Source organism: Manis javanica, chromosome 7 (assembly GCF_040802235.1).
Source record: "Manis javanica isolate MJ-LG chromosome 7, MJ_LKY, whole genome shotgun sequence".
Lineage (NCBI taxonomy): Eukaryota > Metazoa > Chordata > Mammalia > Pholidota > Manidae > Manis > Manis javanica.
In genome coordinates, this window is record NC_133162.1 from 29192489 (window position 1) to 29214141 (window position 21653).

General features: G+C 41.3%; 1 protein-coding gene across 1 annotated transcript in view; it reads left to right on the forward strand.

Moving 5' to 3' along the window:
* HPSE2 (heparanase 2 (inactive)) overlaps positions 1–21653 on the forward strand; it is a 667843-nt gene that overhangs the window by 527905 nt on the left and 118285 nt on the right. Inside the window, exons 8-9 of the mRNA XM_073240566.1 lie at positions 13283–13389; positions 15352–15466. Of these exons, the coding sequence (XP_073096667.1) occupies positions 13283–13389; positions 15352–15466 (222 nt within the window). The remainder of the gene's footprint in view (positions 1–13282; positions 13390–15351; positions 15467–21653) is intronic.

The following is a 21653-nucleotide window of genomic DNA, read 5'->3' on the forward strand; positions in this document are numbered from 1 at the left end:
GGTTTTAATATGTATATACCTAGAACCTTCATCCAGAAGCTAGAAATGGAATCTTTGTTTTGATTGTATCTGTTCAGAGATATCCTAATGACCCTCCTTAAGCCTACAGTGATGAAAAAAACCGCACATTTCCCACCAAAACAGATTCATGTGGGAGTGGTTAGATAAATCAGTGGTGAGGCTGTTTGAATAAGAGATAGAATATAGTATTTGAAGTCTGATGACTAGCTCTGGAGCTCAAGCTTAGCTGCGTGACCTTTAGCCATTCAGTTAACTTCTCTGATTTTGATTCTTCATCTGTAAAATGAAGATGCTAAGAATACTATCCTCCTTCCCTCTTAGGGAGATTAGGAAAGTCACATGAGGTCCTGTGTTGTTAATTGCTATTGAATGCTACCTCTTATTGCTATTATTATTATTGTTTCAGTTACTATAGTTATTTTTAATAGTAACATATATCCCTGGAGAAGCTTCATGCTACCTTTATCTTCAGCTTGTTCTTTGCTTTTTTCCTCTTTCCTCTTTCTTTGAACCCCAGGGAATATGATAGGTGATATTTTTGGCACTTGAAAGGCAGTGACTCAATTGCTAAAAACAGCTGTGATTTCCAAATTTGGACTGCCACTTACAGAATTCTCAATTTTTTGAGCTGTGGGTGAATCCTGGTTATATGTAAGCCTACATGATGCATTTGAAAGCCAGAAAGAGAAAATGTTTGGACAACCACTCCTTTGGATGATCCACACATTCTCTTCCTTTTATTAGAATAAGGAAAATCATCTCTACTTTGGGAGATGAGTCAAGGGAAAGAGTTGGGAATCTGACAATGCAAGCAAGAGTCCAGTGGGAAAGTAAGAGATGTCCAGGATGCAGTGCAGATGGTATGGCGGGGACAGCTGGCCTGATTCTGAAACAGCGACATAAGAACCAAGAAGAACCACTTTGGTTTAAGTCACTTGGACACTATGATTTGCATCTTCGTCTCCTAGAGGAATCAGAGGAGGAAATAACACTTTTTGATATTATTTTCAGCAATTCAATAAGCACAGGAAGGAGTTGGTGAAATCCCAGTCAAGGGAAGTATTTCCAAAAGTACCATCCATGTGATTACATTTTGAATACAAAATAAATGGAACAATTGGCTTCCCTAATAACATGAAAAGGTCCTTCCTTCTTTCTTCCCTTCTTTCCTTCATTTATCAACTGTTTATAACAGTCTTAGTAGTTTCCAGACCTGTGAAGATAAAATGATGAGCAAGACTAATGTGATGGTTGTTCTCATAGACTTTCTGGTCTGGTGGGAAAACCACCAGTTAACGAAGTAATGATAGGAAGATGTGATGACTCCTCTGATAGGGAAGGTATAGGCTGCTGTGGGAGCCCATGGTGGGAAGTATCTACCTTAGGAAAGGAAATCACAGAAGGCCTCTCCAGAGGAAGTGACATTTAGGCAAACACCTAAAAGATAGACACCTTCTGATTTATACAGTTGTTTGGGTGTGATCAGAGGACCACTGGTGGTAAATGTGTGTGGTGGATAGAATAGTTTATATGGTTTGTAATGTAACCATGACCATTCTTTTTTTAATGTCATCATTGCTTACGATTGCTTATAATATTTAATAAAGATGAACTCTTTTGAAGCCTCAATAAATGCAGTGACATTAGGCCACTTTTTCCAATATGTATAAGTTGCAGGATCATGGAATTAGGTAAGGCAGAAGAGTATTTAATCCTTTTGAAGTAATTAATAGATCAAAAAGAAGCTTTCATTCTCAACCATACTTCTGGCTTATGCGCTTATTTGAGCCTCTTAGTATTTCAAAGAGAAAAGTGGTTAAAAAAAAGTTAATTCTTGAGGATCATAGAATAATTGAAAGCACAACTGAAGGAAAAATGAGGTCAAAGGTAATGTTAACCTTCTCTAATGAAGAAAGGGGAAAATGAAAACACATTACTAGGGCAACAGCCAGAATATCACCACAAAAACCAGTGCTCGCATCATTCATTCATCACTCATTCATTCAGCAAGTCGAGGACTTGTTCCAGTGTGCCAGCGCCTTCCTCCCATAATGCCTGTCACATGGCAGGTGCTCATTAGTGTTTGAGGAAGGAGGCAGGTGTGAGGGGAGGGCAGATGAGCAGAGTGAAATAGTGGAAGAAGTGTGAAAGAAGTAATGTCTTAGTCCTATTCATAACTGGATCTGCTATCTCTGCTGCTCACATGCAGAAGAATCTAACCTGCTACTAACTTTGTAGCATAGTATTATATACATAGAAATTAATTTAGCTGCCATAAATGGGCTATGGCTATGTGTGGGCCTAGCAGAAGACTATCTTCTGGGTGTGTGTCTAGGAGTGAAGGAGAGGTCTCCCTGTGGTTCAGAGTAACATTTCAGTGTGTTTGCTAATGCCAGGTATTTCATTTGAAAGAAATAACCTCTCATCCTACCTTAGGAGGAGGATGCAAATATAAATAGTCTGAGAAGAGGTAAACAATGCTCGTTTAAAGTCACACTGAGGGGTTACTATAAAATAGAAGGTCCTTTCCCAAAAGTCGGTTTTGATGGAGGGGAGGAGAAACACAGGCCAAGGAAGGACTCAAGAGAGGCAAAGGACCTTAAATACAAATGATGCCACCTTAATACTTGGGTGACATCCATGGGTGATTCTAAGCTTTATGGGACCTGAAGCTCATACAATGTGGGCCTCTAACTATAAGAAAAACAAAACAAATTTGTACATTTTAGAAATAAATCTGACTGTGAGAACACATTACTAGGGCCCTTCCTGGGATATTAGTAGAGGCCTGTGAGAGTGGGAAACTGGAAGTTTCAGTTTTTGTGAGCTTCCTAGTAAATTAGCCTCTGTGACCCCACTTGGTTGTGCATCTGCAAATGGGAGACTATGACCCAAGGGAAACGTTGGCTCTTCTCCTTCATGTGTAAGATGACACTAATAATAAATAGGGGGCACGAGCTAGACAGGTGTGTTTGCCACAAAAGAGCTACAAAGTTTTAGACAGTGTTACCCTGTGAACCATATTTCCTTGGTTCTTAAAACAAATAATTATAAAATGTACCCTCAATTTAATAACAGCTGGGGGGATAGGGTAAACAGCCAGCAAGTTTCTTTTGTTATTGATTATGAAAAACATGATTTTAAAACCATTAAAATGTGAAAAATACATCATTAACTTAAGAAATATGGTCATTTTATTACCTTTTAGGTTACAAGTGCCATTTATGGACTGCATCATATATCACTAACACATTGAGGAAACCAGTAATTTGCTCAAGGTCACACTTGCTAAGTAGTGAAATTAGAATTCAAGGCCACGCCTACCTTCCTCCAGAGCCCACACTCTTATCCACTATTCTGCATCTGCCATACTTGTTAATCATTTATTTTGTAAGCCATGTAATATTTATATGTCCGACCACCCAGAATTAGGAAGGCTTTTAAAGAATGCTGAACACTGCTGACCCCACAGTCAGTTGATATCATCTGGAGTCAGTGCCCTAGAAGTGAGGGTTGAATGAAAGTTGGGTACCACAACATCAGGTAGCATCTAATATTACCACAATGGTAGAGAATGGAAGAGGACAAGACTTTTCTGGGAGTGATCTGCTTTCATTCCCTGGAATCTATTCTCATATTCCATGTGCACAGATTTTTGGTCACTGCATAGTGAAGTCCTATTATGTGCAAGGCAATGACAGTGTGGAGGCACGTGCTGCTCATGGACACTTGGAGGAGTAGCCTTGGGAACAAACTGCTCTTTGGGGCAAAAAGCTCCTTCAGGAGGAAGAGGCAACTTGAGGTGACCTTCTAATGTTTCCACATAGAGAAAGAAGGGGGATTATAGGGTTTGTCCTGAGTGAGAGGGAATCACCTCTGAGGCTGGTGGAGCCTATGACTTGTGAGTGGTGGGCTGTCCAGTAAGCCCGCGGGATTGGTTAGCCACAGGAAGGCACTGCGACAGGGCGGAACAGTGATGTTTGTGCAGGTAGCTGCTGTCCCACCTCTCCTTCCACGAGCACTTATCCTTGAACATGGGCATTGCTTTGGTATTCTGTGAAACTTTCTTCCTTATTTTCTCACCTTTGCTCCCCCGTGACTTTATCTTTTTTTGTGTATGTTCTTATTTTAATTTTATGTTTTGCTGCAATTATATTCGATTGCTTTTCTGTGGTTTGAGATAACACGAGCAAAGAATGCGATTTTAAATCCTAAAAATGTCACAGAAACAGAAGCCACAAATTAAAAATTGATCTGATACCAAAAGAAAATGGGCAAATACGGCACTCCAGAATCAGGAAATAATAAAAAGAAATTACACAGAAAAAAATTAATGGAACTGACAGGAAGTACATTAGGCAGAAGACGTATGTCAGGAAGAATATGATGAGACGTCAGGATGGCTGAGCTCAGAACAGCCTGGCTGGCCGCACCCAAGAAGGACATATTAAATATGGAGGCAGTTTAGTCACTCAGAAGCTTCTAGGCCTCCTCAACAGGAAAATTCTGTTAGAAAGTAGACAGAGCCTGGACTAGAACTGGGAGAATTTGGTGCTTGCTCTTACGATTATTAGTTATCTTCTCTGAAACTCAGCTTTTCATCAGTAAAATACTACTTTTCTCATTTATTAACAAGTAGATTATTTCATATCTTATTATTTAACAAATTTGTAATATGCAGAGTAACTATCAAGCATTCTATAAGGCATACAAAAAGGGGGAAAAAATGTGGCCTTCTCAAGGTTCTTACAGTATAGCAGGGAAGACAAACAGGCAAACAGAAAATTACAACTCAGGATAATAAGGTCAAGGTCCGAGATAGGTTCAAAGAATTTTGGAGCCCAGAGGAGAGAAGAATTAATTTTCTGAAGGTTTGAGGAAAGTTTCACAGAGGAGGTAACATTTGAAAAAAGCCATAAAAAAAATCAGACAACATGGGTGAGGAGTGGGTAGGGAAGAAGGTGATTAGTAAAATCCTAAAAGATGATGTAGTAGGAAAATGAGTCCATTCTGTGTGGTGAACCATACATAGATCTTGTTGGGAGGGAGGGAGAAGAGGCAGCTAAGGGGTGGTTATGAAAGGTTTTCCACACCAGCTTAAATCAGACAGTTGGCATTGTAGCCTATGGGTTGGTGGTTCTCACCGTCATTCCACCATGTTTTGCTCCCAGGGATAAATGGATAAAATAGACTATGGGTTGTGTGCAATTACTGGCTCCTTAGCTTTTGTTCCCATTAAGGAAACATTTCAAAATTCTGGTGAATGCAAAGAATGTTACTGTGACAACTCTGAAAAATCCACTCTTTATTTTTAAGCAAATCATTCCGCAGATCACTGCTTTCAGTATTACCACTCATAGCACATCTCCCAGCAGATCACTCAGACCTGTTTGTGAGCAATGAATGAGCACTGCTGCTGGTAATGGGGAACCAGTGAAGTTCTTGAAGCTGGGAAGGGACTTGTCAAGTTAACAAATGGCAGCAGTGTGGAGGATGGACTAGAGGAAGAGAGTAGGGATGGAAAACTAAGGAAGAAATGATAAGATCCAGAACTCAGAAGAAGCAGAGTGGAAGGAAGGGGGAATACAATGATCCCTTCCTCTCTAATATTGTAGGTAGCTTAGAGAGTCCAAACACACAAGAAGAATGGAAAGGACCACAGGGATATTACTGAGCTCTCATCTGGACCTCTTATTAAATACAGTAAGGAACAAAGAGGCAGAGGTACCCCCAAGAAGAGCTCAGGGCACAGGTAAGGCTTCAGAAACTTCCTGAAGCTATTCAGCTCCTTGCCAGCAATATCAGGGACCAGTTCTGGTTACTCAAGAGCTACTTACTGCTCTTCCTGAAGTCCTGGGGAGGGTTGATTCCCAAGCAGAGATGCTGGAATTAATGGTCTCCAGCTTCGTTTGGATGGTGGGCCTCCTGCCAGGGCTGATTAGCCCAGCTGGCCTGTCCACTCTTCCTGTTTTATTGCTTCCTTTCTCATTAAGGAAGGTGTTGGGTTTGGATAACCATAAACAACACGTCTGAGGCTACAGGGCTACCATCTCCTGCACAGCCAGTGGCTGAAACCAGGCTCTCAGGAGTCTTTTTTAAAAACTTAGATCACAGTTTTGAAGAAACAGGAAAAGGAAGCCCAAGTTTGAAAAGGTGCCATGTAAATGGTTATTTTCATACTTCTCATATTTCTTCTGCTTTCTTTGTTTTCATATTTTAACTGTGTTTTTCTTTTAAAAAAATAATTAAAAGTGGTAGGGGGAATAAAAGCTTAAATAAAAGTCAGTGCTGTTCTTTATTAACCTCTCTCTTCTTTCTCACCCCTCCTCTCTCAACATGGCCACACAAGGTGGGGTGGTCCCGATGTCCTGAACCCCTGCAATGTGAGGGAAGGGAACTAGGTTTCCCTTCATGCCGCTCTGCCCCCAGTAGGCCCAAGGATTCCGAGTGCCACTGGCCACTGGCTGGGCTGCTCTGTAGGTGCCTCAAAGCCCCCTTGTCTACATGGGCCCAAAGATTCGAAATCTGCTGGGGACAAAAGGGAACAGGCCACTCCGCTCCCTCTACCCTCCCTTCGGTGACCTCCGCATTTGTATGCCTTCTCCCTCCCCAGACAGTGTGTTCCTCAAAATAACCTTCAGTGGCACATCATTTCTCACCAGGAACTGTACCCTTGTTCTTTCCAGTCCTCCAATTTTCTCTCTTCCAGCACAGGGAGAATCATATTTACTTAGAAAACCACAGTGTTGAACTATAACCCTCGGTTTCTTAGAGTTTCACTTTCTAAGGGAATTTTGCAGCTGCTTCCATCTGCTTTTCCTGATTTTTTTCTCTCCTCCTCTTCTGCCCATACTGATTTCTTCCCCAGTCCTGACCAGCACCAGCTTCAGCACCTCCCCTACTTGCCACCATGATGGGCTCCCCTGCTCATGGTAGACACACAACTCATCAAGCCTCTCTCCAGGTCCCAGACAGTAATGCTCAGAAAGTCATTGTTGATTTGTACAAACTACTCCCAGAACCTTTAACATTAATATTTTCTAGGAACCTCTCTCCCATAGAACATGTCATAATGGTGTAGGTTGTACCAGAGTTCTACCTCACTGTGCTTTTTGTTCACACAGCTTCTCTAGGAAAAACCAGGAGGTGATCCCATGCTGAGAGTGAATAAAGGACTACCATGAATGCTCATTATGATAATGTGAATTTATCAATGTGCATTTTAAATTCTAAGTGCACATTTCCTTGCTACTTAGCGTACATCTGGGCTATTACCTACCAGCACAAATGTGGTGCCCTTAAGAAAAGCAAACAACTCTCAAATTAGTTTAATCCAAACACAACTCAGGCTTTGGACAAGGAGAGTGGTCTAGGTAACATTTAAGAGCTTACCACATGCCAGACACCTTTCCAAGTGCTTTACAAATATTAGGTGTTTAAATATCAAAAGATGCTCTGAGATAGATATTATTATTATTAATTTTATAGCTGAGGAAATTAAGGCACAGAGAGGTCTGGCAGTGAGTAAATGATAGAACCAGAATTTAAACACAGGCAATATTAAAAAAAATGAAACAAAAACAAAAATAGACTCATAAATACAAAGAGCAGACTGATGGTTGCCATAGGGGAGGCCAGGGTGGGGCATGAGTGAAATAGTGAAGGAAACAAAGAGGTACAGAGTTCCAGTTATAAGAGCAGGCACAGGACTGAAAGCACAGCCTAGGGAGTAGAGTCAATAATATTGTACTGTCTTTGTATGGTGACAGATGGTAACTATACTTACCATGGTGAGCATTTAGTAATGTATGTAATTGTTGGGTCACTCTATATGCACCTGAAACCAGTATGATAATGCATGTCAGCTATATTTCAATAAAAACAAATAAACACAGGCAATCTTGTGTGCAGAGTCCATGCCCCTACCACTACTCAATAGTACCTCACCACCAACAATGATTTTTAGATGGTTTCCTTCCAAATCTTCCTGCTAGTCAAAAGAGAATTTTCAGATGAACTTTTATTTACACAGTGTCTGTGTCCTTGCAGAGTCCTGTGTATACAGTATTTTATAAATCCAGTCATTTTCTGAAATGAAGTCCTCATTTAAATGAGCTAGATTTTGAACTCCTTTTGAAATACAACCGTCTCATACAGACTGCCTCTCGGAGGTAGGCCTGCCACCTACCAACTAAGTACCCATAACAAAGGCCTTCATTGATTAGGTGGTAGAAACATAAGATGATCTCCTTACCGTCAGCATCATTGTAATGAGCTGGACACATCATAAAATCCTTCTGGTCTCGCAGTCACACTGGATGGTGATTTGCCTTTGCCATTTCTGGGGGTTTTAGATTCCATGTATAAGTTACCTGATAAAGCAGTAGTTCCCTCTCCTTCTCCCAAATCTCCATCTTTCAAAACTCAAGGGTCAGATCTCAGGTTTGGTATGTTGAGCATTAGCAAGTAGAGATGTGCTGCTCGTGTCTAGATCTTTCATGCTGTTGTAGGTTCACCTTTATTTCTCCTGATCACTAAAGTTATTTTTGCAGGCGAGGTTTTGCTTCCAATTCTTTGACCAATTTAGTTGCCCTTTCCTAGGTCATATAGCTTCTTTGAAAGGTGATAGTTTCTGGTGAGCTTGTACATGGGCAGGTTTGGAATCCCTTTGACTTCGTGTGACTAAAGCACCACAGTCTCCAGTTAAGCGCTTACTCTGGGCCAGGAGCTCCGCTAGGAAGTAATGCAAAAGTAAACAATACAGGATCCCTGCCCTCAAAGAGCTGATAATTCATGGTTTCTAAGAAGTAGTCTATAGACTTCTGGACATTGTCATTGGATCACAAATGATAGTTCAGATCACAATGATAGTTCAGAATCCCACCATCAAACTCTAAGTATATTTGTGTTAATTCCTCTGAACTCATGCATCACTTCAGAGGGACCCAGATAGGTGTTAGCTGCTACATCTGTCTCACTTACCACTAGTTCTCAGGATCTTCCTGTGATTGGCCTAATGTTATATATCCTCTGACTAGTGGCCAAGATCCTTAGCACAACCCTGTCAGCTGTTATTCCATTTCATCAGTGAGGAAATGGAAGCTCAAATTAGTCACAGAAATGACAGACTTTAATGGTGTCTATAATGTTAGTTTTTGTCATATTTATACATATAATATTTGTTTTATTTATAGATAATATATGTATGTGTATATGTGTGTATATATACAATCTCATAGATAATATATGTATGTGTACATGTGTATGTATATACAATCTCATAGCAGCTACAGTCACCCTTTCATAAATCAGTTCATACCACTCTTTTGTTTAAATGCCACCGATTGCTTTCCGTTACACTCAGAATAAGAGACCCCCAAAGAAACCCTCCTTTCTTCTCTCACCTTTTACATCTTTCCTCTCCTTACCCACTGCACCTCGATGGTCTTCCCTTGGTTCTGTACAACAGTCTTGTTTCCTTCGCAGGTCCTTTTCTGGGCTGCTCCTACAGATCCGCTCAGGGGCTGGCTCCCTATTCAGCTTAGATACCACCTTTCACAGGGTGATCTGATCACTATCTAAAGTATCTACCCTCTCCTCCTGTCAAGTCACTTTCTATCGGATTACTCTGTTTCATTTTCTCCCTAACTCTCACCTTCTTTTATTTGTTTTTTCCTAGTCTGCCCCCCTTGACTAAAATGTAAACAAGTGTAAGCCTTGTTCTGTTTCGCCTGCCCCTAGAATCTGCTTAGCATGTAGCAGGTGTTTAATAAATATTGGTTGAGTGAATGAATAAATGCATTTTATAATGCCTTAATATTTCTGGATGGAAACCCTCAGCCCTTTTCTAGTCTCATTTTCTTAAATTCTCCTTAGGTCATTTCATCTACTCTTGTGGCTTTTGCTACGACTCTATTTACCTCAAGCCCAGATTATTGTTTCTGAGATGACCAGCCCTAAGCTGTATTTGACTTTTTTTTTTTTGTCTCCCATATTTATTTTTCATGTAATTTTAATTTACATAGTCAAAGATGCTCTTGGCCTTTGAGGGATAGGTGCCAAGAGGACCTGTATTATATTACACAATGTTAATACATTTTAGCATTTTGTATTTGGAAGGACTTAGATTTCATCTACTCCACATTCATGGCTTTCCTTGTTGATGCAGAAACTGAAGTCCAAGATAAAAATGAGCCAGAAATCTCATAGTTAGTGTGTGGTAGAACTCAACATTTCAGGGCGCGTTCCTCTTTCCTGGTAGTTATCTGCCTTATTAGACTCCAGCTTCCCTTTTGCTCACGCACACACACACACACACACACACACACACACACACACACACACAGCATTACTGATATAAAATTCACATACCATAACACAGTGCAAACACTAAAGTATGCAATTCAGTAGTTTTTAGGATATTTACAGAATTGTAAAGCCATCACAGCTATTTAACTTTAGAACATGTAAATCAGCCCCCAAAGAAACCCCATACCTATTTGTAATCACTCCCCATCCCCAAACTGCCCCCTTTTCCTTCCTCCCTCCCCTGCTTCAACCCTAGGAAACCACTAATCTACTTTCTGTCTCCAGGGACATGCCTATTCTGGACATTTCATATAAATGAACTCATACGATATGTGGCCTGCCTTCTGTGTCCGGCTTCTTTCACTTAGCTTAATCTTTCACCTTTTTTGTTGTGTTTAATCAAACCCTTTCTCTCACTGCCTCATTTCAATATGTGCCTTTGAGCAAAAATTAAACTCTGAATATTCTGGAATGCAAAGGCAAAAAAGAAAAGCACAAATATATTACACAGCACTTGTTAGTCATACAGGAAGCACACAGTTTATCAAGAGCACAGATATTTCTCTAATACTAATTTTAAGGGAAATCATCAATGTAGTCCTTTAATTTTACTGTATAGTTCTATCTTTTGATCACTAAAGATGTTTCTCTTGTTTTCTTATTTATACTACTTGTGGTTCCCTTTGGGTTGGACACTGTACTGTGATGAGTGTCAAGAAGCAGGAGAGGGTTACTGTGTGTTACCTTCAATGGCTCATCTGTTTCCAGGTGTGCAAGGGGAATTCTTTTTTAATCTTCAATAGCATTCCAGTTTGACTTCTACTATTAATTCTCAGGTTCTTCCCCCCATTCTTGATCACAATCCTTACTTCTATCTTAAATTTGTGATGTATTTATACAACTTTATTCCTGAAAGGGTCAAGCACTTTGCCAACTCTGATTTTAAAATAGGCCTCAAATAATACAAGTTCATTTGTAGGTGGGGTTGGGGACAGGCGAGTAGCTGAACCTAGGGAGAGATGCAAAGAGGAATGTGATTGCTTGCTGATGCCTGCCTACGGGTTTGAGAAGAGGAAAGTTCTGGCAGTTATGCTAAATCCCACATATAGTTTTTTCTTCTTTTGGACCCAAGATACAGGAAATTAAATTAAAATCATACTCCTCAACTACAGCAAACTAATGCCATCACTTCCTACAAAGCCCTGCTTTTGTTTTAATTTTCACCTTGATCTCTAATCCCACTTGAATTCATTTCCCTCTTCTGCATGCCTTCCTTATATGTTTGATATATGTCCTTAGAGACATGTGTTTATATATATTGTTTAGTGTTATTGGGTGTATAATTGGTGAGTAGTTACAAAAATAATAAATAATATTGTGACATAGATTTCATTCTGTTGCTGTTTTTTTAAGCCTACCACCTAATGTTTAAAGCCTATTCATGTGCTGGATTTATATTGAATCTATTGCACTAACTGCAACATAATGATTTATGGTATGTATCCCACATTTTACTTTTCCATTCCTCTAGTAATGGAAACCTGTCTCAAGCAGTAACATAGCGAACATCCCCATACCTGTCTCCTTAGAGGCCTGAGAAAGAATTCCTTTGGCCAATATGTTTAGTTGAGAGATTGGTGAGCCATACGGCCTAAATACACTAAATAAGTATTATCGTTATCCAGCCCCTCTTAGGCATAACCAGCATCCTGTCAGTCCTACCCCTACACTAATCATGGCTGCAGAGATTGGAGCTAGGCAGGTGCACAAGCTGTAAGGAGCTTGATGCTGGCGTGACGCGGTAGCACCTTGCCTCTCATTTCCTGCCTTGGGACTTCTCTCAGGTGGAGATGTGGGGCTGCTCAGCACTCATGTGGGAATCTTGCACAAGGAAATGGGGTAATGGTGGGAGAGGTTTACAGTCACGAGGCTACTCTTGGCCTTTGGCGGATAGGAACCAAAGGGTAGAAGCTTCCCCTTGCATCCCTTTGGGGGTCAATTCTGAGACATGGTTCATAGGCTGTAACCAAGATCCCTGTGGGATCGAGTACAGGTTGCCAGCAGTGGTTGCCAGCGTGAAAACATATCCTTGTCTTGGTTTTTCCTTCTTCCCTCACTCTGTCCCCCAGTTCCCCATTCCTGCTCCCTGTTATTACTTCCCAGAGGAACTGCCTGTAGACAAGCCTTTGTCTCTGGCTTTCAGGGGCTGCTAGATTGTTTACCAGAGGATCTGGGCCCTAATCTGAAGAGTTTGGCAAATGTCCAAATTGTGGCTGAGAAACCAGGCCATTTCAAAACTTCAGAGGTCCACCTTTTCACAGGAGGCTTTGTGTCTGCTGGGAAGGCTGCTCCCTGTGCAGGATCTTTCAGCTGTGGGTTGGTTGGTGATTTTTCTTTTTACGCTTAAAGCAGTTATTTTCAAAAGGTAGTTGCAATATACATTCATAAATGTATATATATATGTATTCATAAATGCATATATTTATGTATTCATAAATGTATTATATAAAATGTCTCTCCCAAACATTGACCACTGCCCTCATGACTCATAACTCCTGATGCACGGACAGTGCACTCATCCATGGAGGTACAGAGTTTTAAGAAAATTTGCTTCTCAACACTTGTTAATATAGAAACATCATATGATTCATGCTTCTCATGAAGGGCGTCGTAATCAGTTTATGTCCTGGAATATGCATATGCACTTGCCCTCCTGCCGTATTATCACTTGGGTTTGCTTAGGAAAAACGTGATCATTTATTTGAATGGACATGTGTCAATATTAGTGCTTCTGTGTGTGTATTTGCCAGGGTGCTCTATAGGATGAATTGTTATGAAAAAGTACAGCTCATAACCACACGGGAGCAGGGGATGGAAGGAATTTGTGTCCCTTCTCTTTTGGGAACAGCTTTTAAAAATTTCAGTATCCCCTTCTGCTTTTTTGTGTGAACAGGTGGTTAATACATATACCCCAGGAAAGAAGATTTGGCTTGAAGGTGTGGTAACCACCTCAGCTGGAGGCACAAACAATCTATCAGATTCCTATGCTGCAGGATTCCTGTGAGTAACACTTGCAGTTTTGACCCAAGGGGCTTCGAGGAAAGAAGGACAGCAACACTACAGCCCTGCTCAGTACTCTGCCCACTGGAGGGGGAGGGTTCATTTCCCTTTGCAAGTTAAATCTGTTACTCTGATTTCACAGGATTGCTTAATTGATTAAAATAATAATAGCAGGTAGCTTAGCCATGTATTCCAGAAGTAATTTCAATTTACTGGGTCACAATGTCCCAGTCCGAACAACATCAGCAAAGGTTCTGTTATATTATTGTCAGATTTTCCTTTTGATTTAAAACTTTTGTTTTTGGTTTACTTTATTTGTAATTGATTATCAATAAATTTTTGTTTTTATGAAAATATAATGTAATTGTCAATGTGAAAAAGATTTGAAAATCTTAATAATATTCATTCATAAGATAAAAATTAGCAATGCTCTTTATTCCAGTAAAGAAAAAAACCTTAATTCTATAAGTCACTGGTTTGGAGCTCCATATGGTTTCAGATTTGGAAAATAACTATGCATAATTTGTCCCTAGTATGCTGAATAGCACTTCTCAAAACTCATAGACTCTAATTTTATCCAGAGCAATTTCAATATAACAGAGAGTGCTGAGCATCTAGTGTGCTAGGAACTATAAGGGTATTTTGTGTACAATGCCAAAACACTGTGTTGATGAGCTCATAACCAACTAGGGGAATGCAAAGTAAGTAAGGAAGTATATCATTCAGTGTGCTGGCAGAGGGTGTTAATGAGGCTCTGGGGACGTATAGAGAGGAAGGCGTCACTGTTGACCAGGGCAGCAGAGTTTAGAAGGAGAAGACACTTGACTTGGAAATTAACAGATGGGAAGAAGTTTGCCAATGAGGTGGGTTAGAATAAGGGAATTCTAAGCAGAAGTTAAAACATGTATAAAGACTTAGGTGAGTGCATGGTGTATTTGGGCAGCCAAGAGTAGTTTTTTGTGGCTTAGAGCCTAGAGAATAAAGGTTAGGGTGAGAGAAGAAGGAAGAAATGACAGATGAAGCCAGACATGTGTGCTCGGGAAAGACCAAAATGCCCTAACTTTAATATTGAGAAGACTGAAGCTCTCTGTCACATTTATCACACATATATTATTACAACTAGAAGTTTCCCTAAGTTTCAGAAGTGGGAATACAAAGAGAGAGAGAGAGAAAAAAATAAATGAATTCGTGAATGAACTGAATGTGTAAATAATGAAGGCAGAGTTAGCAGTGAGTGTCAGAAGAACCAAGAGCGCAGTATTTTTGAAGGATGAGTTGGAAGCATGCCCTGGAGAATGGGTGTTTGGCACAGTGCGGTGTGTGCTAAGTGTGTGAGCAGTGCAGGTCCTCTGCTGTAATGTAATGTGTGTATGGTAGCATCGTTGAATACCTGTGTGGTTAGTTATAATGCAATTGTTATTGCATAGACTGCTGACAGTGATATACAAGGGATGCAATGACTGGACCATTCTTGCATAGGTCATGGAGTGTGTGCATTAGAATCACATGGAAAGTACATGTACAGTGATTGGGTACAAACTGGGGAGTTTGAGTGATGGAAAATATAGCACACGTGCTTCCCTGTGTGTGTGTCCTGTGGCCAGGGGTGGGGTGGGAGGAGTGATAATTAGGCTTACAAATGGTTTGGGTGTTCATTTTATTTGTTAGTATTACAGGAAGAAAAGGCAAGTCATTAGCAACAAGCTATTTTATGACCAAGGGCAATTCATTTTACTTCCCTGGATCTCTGTCTCTTTTACTATAAAGTGAAGAGTTTGGATTTGCTAATCTCTAAAATCTTTCGTAGCTGTGTATTTGATGCTTAAAGTAATCGTCTTTAAAGTACTAGGTAAATCTGGTGGTGGGGGTTGATGTGTATGTGTATATGTTAACCATTCTCTATGGAGCTTGTTATATGCCATTTTTAAAATGTATTGATGTAGCTCTTTTCCTGCTTTTCAGATGGCTGAACACCTTAGGAATGCTGGCCAATCAGGGTATTGATGTCGTGATACGGCACTCATTTTTTGACCATGGGTACAATCACCTCGTGGACCAGAATTTCAACCCATTACCAGTAAGTGTGAGATAAAGATTCCCAACTCCTTTCCACTCAGTTTTTTTTTTGATGGTGCCTTGGCCCACATTGGGAGACTTTTTCTCCTCATTCTGTTACTAGTTAATTTTATAAATTCGACAGAAGCTTTCTTGTCTTTGTTATTTTCATCCATTTCACAGACTTCTGGCTTTACTACACACACACATCTTTATATACACACATATATACACATATGCATGAGTGTATATACATATACAGATATACATATTTATGTACTTATTTACTACTATTATTTTAACAAACCTTGTGCAGTTGAGATTCCACATCTACTTGTAGCTTGTTTGAACTCTGCTTGAGAGTGAATTTTTCTAGATTGTTTTCCTCTAATGCTAATAGGAGACATTAGTTAACATCAGGTCAGATGCAACATGTTGAAAGCAGATGGGAGAGTGTTGGCCAAGATCAGATACAGTAGGACCCCATCTCTTGGGGAGCAGCTGAAGTGCACTTACAGTTAGATGTTGATGCATTTGTGACAGTGAGGGGATTGGCTCAGAGCACCAACTTCTCTAGGAAAGCAAAGGAAAGGGGAAGCTAAAAAGAATGGCAAGAAAAGATATATGGGTTTGTCTGATGACTTTATTGACCAACCAGAGAAATTTCATAGTCCAGAGAAGCTGCATTTATCAGAAATGTTATATGGGGTGTTCTTTTCACAGACGTCTTGGTCATGGCGAAAAGTCAGACGCCTCTCATTCACTCACAGATTGTCAGAGCCGGGGTTCCCTTTAAAGGTGATCCAGTTCCACCTCATGCAGCAGAGGAACTGATACCCCAGGGCTGAGAGAAGGGACATGTAGAGCCAGCCCTAGAACCTGTCCCTGTGCCCTGGTCTGGTGCTCTTCCTACAGAATTACTGCTGCTGGGTCCACAGTAAACAAACCCAAGTGGAACTGGTGAGAGTTCCTGCCATTTGCTTCCTTCTGCCTATGTCCACCCCTCACCCTCACCCCTGCTCTGAGCCAGGAGGCCTCCACCCAGAACAGAAAATGGCTTGACACCCAAAACATCATTCCCACGTCTCCAACTCTAGGTTAAAGTACTAAGTGCAATCATAGACTCTATGTGGCTCCAGTGAAATCACAAATACTAAAACTGATCGGCACACTTACTTTTATTCACAGTCAGGTTACCTCTATCAAAGTATGTGGGAGCTGCCATAGGGTGGAGAGGGGGCTTTCAAATGTGAACCATAGCGTTTTGTGTGTATTTGTTTATTTTCAGCCCATAAATTATTATTTTATCTTGTGGAGATAAAATAATAATTAGAAAAGTCTCTATGAAATGTAAGCATTAAACAAATGTATCATGCGAAAATAAATATATACAGATTATCAGGCACTGGGGAGGGACTAGTAATAGATAGATAGATAGATAGATAGATAGATAGATAGATAGATAGATAGATAGATAGATAGACAGACAGATAGACAGACAGACAGACAGACAGACAGATAGTACTATCACAAGGAGTCTGTGAGGGCTCCTTTACAGCGCATGTGCATGTATAAGGGACGCCTCTGAGAAGGTGATGTATAAGCCAGGAGCCCAGTGACAAGAAGCCAGCCACATGGCTTTTACAGGTACACATAAAGGCACCAAAGCAGGAAGAGACTTGGCATATTTGAGTGGCGGGGCCCTGGCAGAGAAGGGGCAGACTGGTTAGACATGAGGCCCCTAGGAGTCAGATCACACAGGGCTTTGGAAAGTGAAAAAGAGTTTGACTTTTACTACATGTAATAAGAAAAGCCATGTTACTTTACACAGGGAAGTAACATGATTTAACTTACATTTTAAAATCACCCTAGTATAATAAGTGCATCAAATTTTGGTTACAATTATTTTAATAAGCTGGCAAATACTTAATAATTTAAGGACCACCACTTTCATACATGGTACCTCAGTCATGCTGCAAACACTCTCCTTTATTCCTTTGTCCTTCCTTCTGTCCTTTATTCCTTCCCTCACTCATTCAAATCTCTCTCATGCCTCTTGATCTTATACTATGTGCTAATCACCAGGCAGTGGGTCACTGTAATGAACCAAAAGGACAAGGTCCCTGAACAGTTAGAGCTTATCATCTTGGGGAGCACACTGAAAAATGGGAAATAATAAATACATAAACAATGCTTTATCACAGTGGCTCTGAAGAGAATCTGGTTAGGTAATTATGACTATACCTACTTTTCTGAAAAGAAACTAGGGTTCTGTGAGTTACTAAGTAACCTATCCAAGGTTAGACAATTGTTAAGAGCTGGAATTCTCCAGAGTTTTTCCATTTCAAATCTGACTTTCTTCTCAGCACACTGCAGTCTGTCTTGTGGTATTCCCTGTGTTATCTGTCCTGTGGTCTGAAGCGAGTATTTGCCTCAGAGTTGGGTCTACAGATGAAAACCTAGGCTAGAAAAAGATGCTCTTTGGGTGACAGACTTGATTTCCAGAGTTGGCCAAACCTGGATTCCATATCAGCTCTGTACCTTTGATGGCTGGGTGGAGGTTAAAGACACCAGTCTGTTTTCAAGATGCTTTTTTCTTCCCAAATAAGAATTTCTGTGGGTGACTTCCTTTAAAAGCATAGCACAAGAGACCTTAGCTGATACATGGTAGCAGCAGAGCTCACAGAAGTTCGTAGGAAACTGAAACAAGTCCCACTGATTTAGCACAAAGGCTCAAATGAGCTGGGCAGCCGTATTTCTGCAAACACCGAACTCTAATAAAGGAACTGTATGTAAAAGCACTTAAAAAGGTAGCAGGCTTTCTTTTTATCTTTTTTTGTGCTAATAAATTCTGCACCTTATAGTAAAGAACTTGGCAGCTGACAGAGTGTGTCCTAAGTCTCCCCTGGAAAGAATTTACTAGGCTGAAGGGCACCAATCTGACAGAACTTGCCAGCAGGCCCCTGGAATTTGTAATGGAGACAGACCTGGGAATCATATTGGTTGCCACTTCAGAGAGTACAGTTGATAGCCAAACACTGCCAGTAAAAACTTGTGGATTTTACATTGTGATTAAATCTTCAAGAGAGTTTGTTAAGCGCTTAGGAGATTAGTGAGTTGTATTTTGGTTGCCTCCCAAAAAATCAGTATTTTCTATTCTAGTCTTTCAAACTCAGCTCAGTACATTTTAGGAAAAGATCTAATTAGCACATACTGTTCTGTTTTTGTTTTGGTTAGTACTCTTAGATAAATTCAGAAAAAGTATAGATTTTGGCTTAATGGTTCCTCAACCCACGTCCCATGTTACCCTTCTGCCCACCCAGTCAACTTTGATCCCAGTTTGTGGGATTCCAGCCTAGTTCTGAAAGATCCATTCCAATAGAGCCATTCCAATCTAAGGTAAGAGAGAAAATGAGGGTGGCCCTTTAAAAAGGAAACTTGTCTTCAGAAAAGTCCCTTTTCAACTACAATCCACGTTCTTCATGGTGGTTCCTCTACAAAAGTGCCAACACTCCTACTCTTGTGACATTTCCCTTCTCCTGGGAAGAGGAGAACATTTGGTTCAGCAGTGCTTCATCACTCCACTCCCACCCTTTTCCCCTGACCCCCCTGCCATTGGGAAAGAGGGAGCACGTGAGTCTCCACAGCCAGTCAGCCAGTCATGGGCTCCCTTGGGAGTCAGAGATGTTTGTGCGGAAGAAATCTGCACATTCAGTGGACATAGTCCAGACCCCATCAGCCGTGGGCATTTCTCCTAAGAGAGGGTTTGGGAATTTAGCTTGCTGTTTTGTTTAAGAGCATGATTTACAGAGCTTCCAGGGAAAGGAATGGTGAATTACTAGTCAACATCTTAACTCCCATGCCAGCCTAGCAATATAATTCAGTTCAAAAAACATTGACACTTCAAACGTGTCTGGCTCTGTGCTGGGTATTCTGGAAACACGCAGATAAATAAGGTATGGTTCCTTCATCTGCATAGTTAACAACCTGGTGTGTGTCTGTGTTTGGGGGATTACAGTATAGTCCTCTATTTAGAATAAAGCAGAAAGCTAGTGCACATTGGATCACCTTTCCTATACTGGGCATGGTGGTGGTGATATTTATATTTGCTGTCACATTCTTTTTTGCTGACTGCCCCTGCTGAATAATAATAAGCATCAACTCAGCCCAGTGCACACTTACTGAGCACTTACTGTGTACATTGTTCTAGAATACAGTCAGTGGTCATGGATTGGAGTACAGCTCCCTAGTCCATGATGGACTGAACCGAGGGCTGTAGTTTGCATGGCAACATGCTCTGATTCCCACCACTGCTGTGGTGATTAGAAAGATACTGTGAATCTAATGGTGCTGTCAGTTAGCCAGTCACAGGGATGAGATACTACATGCTCCATCCTTGCTTCACTTTGAAATGTTAGCAGCGCCCCTTATGCACTGCACAACCATGATATGGACACAGGATCAGCTTAGATCTGTCCATTTCCAAAGGAAGAATATCCAGTTAAAAATCCTCATATTATGATGCTAGATTGATGCACCCTTTTCTTGTAAGAAGAACACCACCTAATTAGGAGGCCTCCTGGGGAGCAGCAGGAGCTTGGACTATGACAAGATTCACAGGTTCTAGTCCAAGTTCCACCATTGATTAAGTGTGTATCTTTGGGTTCCAGTTTTCTAATCACTTAAGTTGTGATAAAAACATCTCCTCCATCTACTCCAAAAGATATTGTTGTAATCCTTGAGAAAATTAGATAGGACAATAGGAATCTGATTTCGTATATACTCATACACATAGGAAATTTCTGGAAGGGACTACATCTGAATGGTAAAAGTGATTTTCTTTGGTGAAATGACAGAGTGTTTAATTTTCTTCTTTGTGGCTTTTTGTATATAAAATTGCTGCAAGCAGTATTTTTGCTGTTGTAAAGGCTATTTTTAAAATAATTGAGTACTTCAAATAGTTTCAGCTTAATTAATTTATCACTCATGATTCATTCATCCATAAACACTATGCTGATGCTACGTGCTAGGTGCTGTGATGGGCACTGGAGGCGCTGTCCCTGCCCTCAAAGAGCTTACAGTGTGGATGGGAGGCTAATAAGTCAGCAGGGACTGTGGCGGAAGAGGAACGGGAGCCTGCCTGCCTGCCTGGAGGGCAGACGCGGGGCATCAGGGAAGGCTTTCTGAAGGAGACAACACCTGGGCTGGATCTTGAAAGAAAAGTTCAAGTTAGCCACAGGAGAAGACTCTGGGGTCTGAAGAGGATTTTGTAGACAGAGGCAGTAGCATGTGCAAAGGGGCAAAGGCATTAATTTTCCAGAGCATCATGGTGGCTGGATTATGAAAAATACTTAGAAATGCTTTTCCCATTGCTGTCCAGTGGCCACACAGGGTGAGAATTTCAAAGCTACAGATCTGGAGGTGGTGGGACGGGGGAGACACAAAACCTAGCCAAACCAGCCTGTGAGCGGTTTCATGGTGTAGCTTCCCTTCCCTTCTTTCCTTTCCCATGGGAGCCCTCAGGAAGATGAAAGAAGCAGAGTGTACCTGGTTAGGGGGAGCTGTGAGGTGAAACCCAATCCCCTCATTAGAGGCCCCGACAGAGACGGCTCGGTGCGCAGCCTCCCTTTGTGGGCCCCTGCGGCTGCTGAGAGAAGGGCGTCCTCAGCTGCAGGATCAATCGCAGGGACTCAGGCCAGCTCCCGGTCCGTGGCCCCGGCGCCCGGGCTGCTTGCCCAGCGGGTATGACTTGCTTCTTTCCCCCTCTGTGCCTTAAACCCTGGCCTCTCAGAGCAGAGTCTGTGGCTGCACCATCTGACCAGGAGGGCAGCTTTTTTTTTTTTTTGCCTCGAATGCTTTAAATAGAAGCACCTCTGATTTTTAACTACCAGTCCTCCTCCTTTGCTCATTTATCAACCTGAGTGGTGCCAGTGACACACCCGACACCCGTTAGCAGCCATAACAGCTCACCCCCAGGAGGCAGAAGGAGCTCTGCCCCTGCAGTCAAAAGAGACGGGGACCAAGTGCAGCACCTCAGAGGCCCGGTTCCTGCTTTGTAACATGAGGCTCACTGTGCTGGGTCTCAAGTGGGGAGGATTTCAGCATAGCGCTTAGAATATTGGCTTCAGAATCAGACCTGAGTTTCAAACCCAGCTCTGCCACTTATGAGCTCTGTGTCCCTGGGCACTAAAATGAGGCAATAATAGTAT